Source organism: Ochotona princeps, chromosome 21 (assembly GCF_030435755.1).
Source record: "Ochotona princeps isolate mOchPri1 chromosome 21, mOchPri1.hap1, whole genome shotgun sequence".
Taxonomy (NCBI): domain Eukaryota; kingdom Metazoa; phylum Chordata; class Mammalia; order Lagomorpha; family Ochotonidae; genus Ochotona; species Ochotona princeps.
Window position 1 is genome coordinate 38,912,994 of NC_080852.1, and position 7,979 is coordinate 38,920,972.

The 7,979-nt window shown below is 57.1% G+C and overlaps 1 protein-coding gene across 1 annotated transcript in view; it reads right to left on the reverse strand.

The window, feature by feature from the left end:
* LMCD1 (LIM and cysteine rich domains 1) overlaps positions 1 to 6,708 on the reverse strand; it is a 30,391-nt gene extending 23,683 nt beyond the window's left edge. Inside the window, exon 1 of the mRNA XM_058678395.1 lies at positions 6,552 to 6,708. Coding sequence (XP_058534378.1) covers positions 6,552 to 6,593 — 42 coding nt within the window. The 5' untranslated portion in view covers positions 6,594 to 6,708. The remainder of the gene's footprint in view (positions 1 to 6,551) is intronic.
* Positions 6,709 to 7,979: the final 1,271 nt, after the last annotated feature.

Below are 7,979 nucleotides of genomic sequence, written 5' to 3' on the forward strand. Positions count from 1 at the left end.
TGCACGCCTGTCCTCTTGTTTCCCGACTCCACCCCCCTGCTGTGCTCTGGGTTAAAGGACAGTGAAGCCTCGTGTCCTCCAGGAGTGTGCAGACGGCACCTGCCGATGTCCAGGGCCGTGCAGAGCAAGACAGGCGCGTTCGTGGGCTAGCAGGCCTCTCTTGATCTGTCTGTGCCTGGGGATGAAGACTCGGTTGAAACAGCATGTTCCAGGACTGAGGGGGAAGATGAGGCGCAGAAACTGGGACAGGGTCTCCAGTATGGAGTCACCTGTGCCACAAAGAGGGCTGGGCCTCCGTCCCTCTGCTGGCACTTCATCCCTGTGTCCCTCCACTGGCACCTGTGCACTCCTCACTCTGCAGCAGCTCAGCAAACACTGTGCTGTATTATCTCCTGGCAGGTCTGCAAGGTGAAGTTCACCTGTAGGAAAAGCTCACAGATTCTGTGTGCTCTCTTCCCCCGTGACACACACACGTACACATGCACATGTGTGTGCATGCACACACACACATGTCTCTGAGTGGCCAGAAACTGCTGTGAGCCGCTAGGTGGGCAAGCATGACTCCGACTCAGGAGGGGGACACCATTCTACTTCTGTCGGGGTGGATTCCTTCTCTGACTTTGATGACGGAGTTACAGTGTGCTCTTCCCTGCCTGGCTGCTTCTGTCCATCACAGTTACCATGACCCATGTTGACCATTTTTTTCTTGTGGACATCATGCTGTTTCCCTCTGGGATGGTGAGAGCAGTCTCAGGGCTTCAGGGCAGACAGCTCTCCTGGCTGTCTTACATAGAGGTCTCTGAGGACAGCATTTCAGGTGCTCCAACATGGCTGGACTGCTGACATGGACGGGTCTGTGATCAGAAACACGTGCCTCCACGTGGCTAAGGACAGCAGCTAGCATGGCTGGAACCAGGGGTACTAGAGCAGGTGGATTCTGATCACACACTGAGCGTGGAGCTTGGCCAGGTGAGCGGATGTGACAACAGGGAGTGTGTGGGCAGCGAAGGCACAGGGGCTGGGAAGCTTCCACAACCCCAGCCTTCATTTACCGTCATGACAAACGTGACAGGTCAGGTGGAGAGGATGGGAGACGAAGACGCAGTGAGCACTTGCGCTCCTCGGTACCTCAGTTCTGTGTGTCGATTCCTGATGAAATCCCTCCCTTCTGTCTGCAGACAGGATTTCCACCATGTCTCCCTCTCGTCCTTGTAGCCCAAGGAGTGCCCCAGTGCTGACCTGCCAAGCCCATTAAGGCCATGTCCCCTGAACAGGAATACTGGCTGGGTGGTACATGGGTTGGCCTGGCTGGCTGGGGTGGCTGTGGCCCAGGATGAGCTCAGCCCCACCTTCCTTCCGCCTCTTCAGCCAGCCAGATGTCCCGTGTCAGTCACCTGTGTGGTCGTTCTAATACATCAGTACTTAGAAATGCTACTTAGTCATATGGCCCAAATAGCTGCTCTGTTCTTAAGGACAGCAGTCAGCAGGAGCCCTTTCCACATGCCTCTGTCCTAGGCTGTCCCTGACAACAGCACCACCAAAACACCACCACTTCAATACACAGCCTTCTGATGCTACTGCTGATCCCACACAACTGGTCTACCCAGTGCCTCTGCTGTCTTCCCCATGGCCCTGTTTAAGACGTGCTACCTGGGAGGAGTACTCTTACAAACCGACTCTGCTGTTTGGTTGTGGAGCTGGTCAGGCTGGGATGTCTGTGGCAGGGGAAGAGGGAAGGATAAACACTCAAGGTGCACATACCACACGTTTGGATGTGTCCTCTCTCCTCCACATCCTACTGCCAACAGAAAGAGATTGACCCAAAGGAAGACCAGATCCTACTCAGCTCTCCTATACAGCAATTTGTCAGTTTGTCTCCATGCACAGATCTCACAGAAGTTTCCAGTGAGAAAGGAAGAAGAAAACCATGGACAAGCACTTGCTCCTCTGTCCCTCCGGAGCCTCTCCATCTTTTTGCCCTGGGCATTCTCCCATAGCCTGGGCTGTGGGGTGCCCCTACAGGTGGACACAGCATGGGGGCGGGGCACGAGTCAGGGCTGCACAGGCTGAGCTGAGCGTAGCGTTTCCTGGAAGCCCCCGCCTGGGATCTCCAGGCTTGTGTCTGAAGTGTCAGGATAATTTGTGTGACACCTTTAAAAAGCTACCCTCATCAAGCCTCTTGCCAGAGAGCTCCCTGCTGCTAAGGCACAAGGCCAGTAGTGTCCTGGGACGCGGCTGGGACTGGTGTGGGTGACAGGACCCCCTGCGGCTGACCACACTCCACGCGGTCCTGGGTCAGAGGATGGCCACAGCGAGGTCACTGAGTTACGGAAGCCACAGTGGAGCCGTGTCCCTGGTGGGAGGGGCACCGAGCGGCTCCGTCTGAGCCCCTCCCTCACTGCTCTGCAAGGTGTCCTTGCAGCTCAGGTCCCTGATATGCCAGGGCAGGTCACATGGCCTGTGCCCGCCTAACTGGGCTGCTTTTCTCTCTCTCCCTGGCTGATCTGCTGCTGGGAGGAAAAGAAACCACACAGATAGCAAGAGGAAGAGCAGACACTCGCCTTTTGGGGCGGCTTGTACAAGAGCAGGCGTCTCACAGCGTGGAGTGTGTGGGAGCTAGAGTGGCTCCGAGTCATGGAGCGGGTTCTGTTTGTGAAGGTGCCGGCCTCCTTATCTAGGAATTCTGCTTAGATGTCTGATAAATGTTTAGCCACTGACAGTCCTGGTAGACCTAGGAGACCTGACTTGCTGGTGACTCTGTCCATCACACCTGCCCAGGAAGCAGGTTCTACAGCCTCTGCAGCTCTGTGCTCATTCCCTGCTGCACCCCACAGAAGACCGGCATCCCCAGGGGCTCCCATGGAAGTGGCTGGGGCCCGCACCTGCTGAGAGTGGGGCAGCTGGTAGCCAAATCCTTTCCCTGTTGTCAACAGAAAGGAAAGGGCCATGTTTCCAAATACAGGCCATCAAGAGTGACAGCTGTCTCCCCTTCCCTGCTGGGGTGTCAGGGGTTCTGGCAGACTCTCCCAAGCATGGGGCCTCTGGTCTCCTTTGCTGTGATCACTGGCTATTTGCAAGACTGTCTCATGCAAAGGAAAGGTCAGTGGGTCAGGGGCAGATGGAAGCCTGGGTCTCCTCTATACTACGCCCCTTCCCAAGGCAAGGGACCTGCCCAGAGGCTACCCAGTCCATGGTCGCTGTAGTGACTCCATCCCTCTGCCAGAGTGAACACAGCCGTGGAGGCACAGTGGGGATACTTGGAGCCACCTGGGTGTGTGACTCGCCACGGCTGGTCTTTGTTTAGTCACCTGCCAGCTGATCTGAACGTGTGAGTCAGAAAGCAAGCACAGCTCTCCTCAGGTCACAGGCATCTCTCCTGGAGAGTGCAAGCAGTGTGTGTGCTGCAGAAGGGGTGCAGTGGGATTGGTAGGACCGGCCAGGTAGACCCCTGGGTGAGAGCTGACTGATCCTCAGCCCCAGCCCCCTGTCCAGGACAAGGACCTGCCATGCAGGTCCTCCTGAGGCCCCTGAAGAAGGCCTGGCTGGGTCTGTTGTTCGTGCCCCTTCCTTGAGACATGGCTCTCCTTGGAGCCAAGCTTCCCATACACCTGTGGGCGCGTCTCCAGTGCCTGGGCTGTTATGATCCGTGACAGCTGAATTTGTTTTCAGATAAAGGAGGGAGCCAAGGACAATTCTGGAGGAGCAGTGTTTATGTTGGACGGGCTTGCCCGGGAAGCGTGCCCAGGGCCATGCACCCTGCAGGAACTGGAGGCCAAGGCAGGAAGGGCTGAGCACAGAGGTGGGGATCAACCTGGAAGCCAGGAAAGCCAGGGGTGCTGGCTGAACATTCCCTGGGTGTGGCGCTGTGGGAGCTAGGGGCATGCCAGAATACTTTGGAGCCATGCTGCTGGCATGCATGCAGCCAGCGTGAGGGTGTAGGGGTCGATTTGCTCTGAGCCTGCCTCAGTTTTCTTGAAATGGGCTCCTTGGCACCCCTCAACAACTTCTCAAGGTATCTGAGCTTCAAGCCCCTTGCTAGACCTGCTTCTCTCTACCCCGGGGATGACACATCCGCCCCTGCTCTGAGTTCCGAAAGGGCCCCAGTTCCCTGTGGGCAGGTTTGTGTGTGCTGGCAGAGGAGGAAGGCGAGGCCTGGGGTATCTGGGCTGAGGCACGGCTGTGGCTCACACAGACATAGGCTCTGCAGTGTGGACACGCCTGAGCAGGCATCCTTCCAACATGCACGTGGCTGCTGGGAGGCGGCACCATCACCAGTGACAGTCCTAGGGGCTGCTGGCCTGTTGTAGTCCTTGGGCTGTTAAATGGCTCAGCCCCTCAGGGGCAGAAGCTGGGCTGACCCCCCCCCCCCCGCCACTTCTCCACAAACCCAGAACACAGACCCGCAAGTTCCTGAGCTCGACTGCCTGCACACAGCTAGGAAGTGGGAGAGCTGCTGGGATTTGGATCCAGACGTGAGGCGGCGGCTTGTCTGGGTAAGCAGCCTCCTTAGCAAACAGTGGGCACAGCCACAGCAGTGGTTGGCCCCAGCAAGGGGAACGGCATTTGGCCTTCGAAGCCCCATGTCACCCAGGAATGCTGGTAATTCCATGACTTGCAGAGAATGCTCTGTGCTAGTAAACTTCCCTCTCCTACCCAGAAAAACAAGTGACAGCCCAAAGGCAGCCAGCAGGAGTGTCCGGCTGAGCACGAGGCAGGGTGTTGGAGGAGCTGATTCGGAGCTTGCCTCTCAGGGCCACCAGGCTGGACGAGTCTGTCCACCTGCCTGCGGCTGGCTGCTTGACTTCCCAGGCTGCCCTGAGTTTGGGACTTCACGTTCTCTCTTGGGGAACGTTGATGCCTTTGCTGCTACGGGGAGTCCTGTGGCAGCTTTGGGCACTGGGTAGTGGAGACTGTCCATGCAAAGCCATCTATCATTTTGCAAATACGCCATTTGCTGTTCCTGGAGTCTATGAAATTGCTTCTAAATGTTGAAGTGTGACTATGCATCATGAGACCAGATGATATAAACCCCCTGCTGTTGGCGATCTGAGAGTAGATACACAATCGGACCTTCTCATAAGCAGCATTTTAAACAGCACGGCACCTAAAACCCACAGGCAAGACCCGCAGCACAGCCAGCCCATTGTACACACCAGTTGTATGCACCGGGTACTCTACACACTGGTGACCTTGGTACTCGTTAGCATTTCCAGGAGCATTAAAAGAAAATCCACCCTTTTATCTGTACCCACTGCATCCTTTCTCTAAGCCTGCAATTGGAGCTCAACGGGCCATCAAGCCTCTGCAGGCCAAGGAAGTTGGCCCTGGAGAATGACAAGAAGAGCATGTCCCACCCCTAATCCGGGTCATCGCACTGGCCTTGCAGAGGAGGAACACAAAGCCCCTCGAGCACTGCTGTGGACCCCCGTGGTATCTTAGCCGGTTCGCAGCTCTCCCAGCACCCACAGCATGCTGTTGCTCTGTCGCCTTACCTCCCCGAGCTCTGGGCTTGGGAGGCCATCCAGACACATGGTCTCCCTCATTACTCACACAGGCAGTGTGCTACAGGCCAACACCCCGCTGGCCGCTGCACAGGCAGCCTTGGGGACCCACTGAGCTCCTGGATGCCCACTGTGCTGCAGCCCAGAGAACACAGAGACACAGGAGCCGAGGTGCACGGCCCTGAGGGCTCTGAGCACCTGTGGACAGGCCATGGCCATGGCACAGCCCAGACACACCCAGATTGAAAGAGATTGGGTAGCAGATTGAGGAGGACTCACGGCTCTGCCAGGTGAGGGAGGCGGGGGACGTGCTGTCTGTAGGAAGGAGCGGCTGTGGAAAGGGGTGCTGGCCCACGAGCGGGCGGCTTGCGTGTGCTTTATTACTGTTATTACATTCCCTCTCCCTTGCGTGCTCACTCATTCTGCCCCCACAGATGGTGGTAGACGGCTCTGCAGGACTAAACAGCCCCCCCATCAGAATTTCAACAGTGACTGCCCTGGGAGAGGGGTTCTGTGAGATGAGTCCCACTGCTCGCAAGAGGCTACAGCCTGTGTTCACTCCTAAGTATATGCAGGTAAAGCAAGGTGCTGGCTGCTGGGACGCCAAGCCATGCAGGCCCCTCCCGCCTTCTCTTCTGCAAGACCCTCTGGGCTCAGGGCCAGCTCAAGGCTCCCTTGTTGGAACCATGCAGACCCTGGGGAGAAAAGTTGCCCGGTGCGAGGAAGCTGCTGTCTTGGCAGCAGCACAGGAGCCCTCTGGGGAAAAGCATGGAACCCAACGGGACAGCAAACACCCAGCTCCCACCACAGACCACAGGAATGCCAGGAAATAAAAGTTTTGCCCGAATTCCGTTTCAATGCACATGTCTCCCGAGAGCTAAGATTCGGGCGCACAGCGGTGCGGGCCCCCGGCTGCTGGAGCCCAAATTCCCACGGATGCGCAAACCCGCCCGCTTCTCTTTACCTCCAGGGGCTTTCTGCGCACAAATGCGGATAGGGCCCAGATAAGAGAAAGAAACTCTGTGGCGCAGCAGCCTGCTCCCCACTCACCTTCTGAACTCCAGGGCGAAGATCCTTGGCCATCTTGGCCATCTTTCAGGAGGCGGGGAGCGCTGGGCTCAGGGACTGTGCACAGGCTCCTGCTCAGGCACCAGGCGGGGTTGCGGAGCTCTGGGGCCACAGTCGCACCGCGCCTGGGAGCTCTGCTAGGCGCGGGCGCCGCTGGGCCACTTTAATCAGCGAGCGCGACTCCCTCTAAAATCGTGCCAGCCAATCCGCGCGCGCGGCCTCTCCTGGCCAGCCAATCACAGCACGAGGTTGCCCAGCCCCCCCGACCCACTCTCCCGCCCATCCTCCAGGGCCAGGCCGGTGGCTGGGAGCCCAGCGCTGGGCTGACGTCAGGGTGGCCAGCGCAGTCCGTGCCCACGCCCTTCTCCTGGACAGGGCGGGTCTGCGATCCTTTCAGGTCAAAGGGAGATCAAACGCGAGGGCTGAAGTATTTTTAGTAAGCTGGGTCCAGAAATAGAGACTGAATAGGGATCCCCTGCCCACCCTAGGCCCTATCTGCTGGCATGGGGCCAGGAGATGCCAGAAGCCATGGTTGCTTTTTACATGAATTTTCTCCAGGTGTTGGGGTGCCTTCTCCCTGGTTGCTCTGGCCATGCGCATGCTTCTCCCACTGTAGCCTCATAGTGACCCCTAGGAGGGGCAGTGGTCACAGGGGGTGGCCCGTGTGCATATTCTTCAGCGAGGCGCAGGGCAGGATTAATGTTGGCGAACTTGGACATTGGCTATCTGTGGACAAGTTGGCTTCTGGCTACCCTCCGTCTGAGTTTGTGCCAGCCTGGTGCCTGCCCTGTCCTGAGGTCAGTCTGCTCTGGCAGCCCCAGCGGCCCTGCCGGTTGTCTGGTGTTGTCAGGGGTTCCCCAGCAGGAACATCAGGGAGATAAGGCCCCCCTGATGGGGGTCCTGGCCTGAAGCTTCCTTCTGAGGCTCCTTTTCCCTTTTCTGATTTAGCTCTTGATGCATCCTGGTTTCTGGCCGTCCCACATCTTGGCCAGGGATCCCCTTTTCACGTTCCCATGGAAAAGTTTGTCTCTGACTCACCTTTTATTTACTTATATTGATGTATTTATTTTAAGACGATATTATCTATTTGACAGGAAAGGCAGCTCTTCCATCTGCTAGTTCACTCCCCAAATGGTTGCAGTGGCCAGGGCTGGGCCAGTGAGAAACCAGGAGTCAGGAACATCATCCGAGTCTCCCACGTGGGAGCAGGGCCCCAGCATTTGGCCAGCTGCTGCTCCTGTCCTAAACACCTTAACAGGGAGCTTAGTTGGAAATGGAGCAGCTGGGAATTGAACCTGCACTCCTGTGGGATGATGACATCGCAGGTTTTCTTTCTCCTTCTTTTAAGATTTACTTATTTTTATTGGAAAGGCAGATATATAGACAGGAAGAGAAACAGAGAGGAAGATC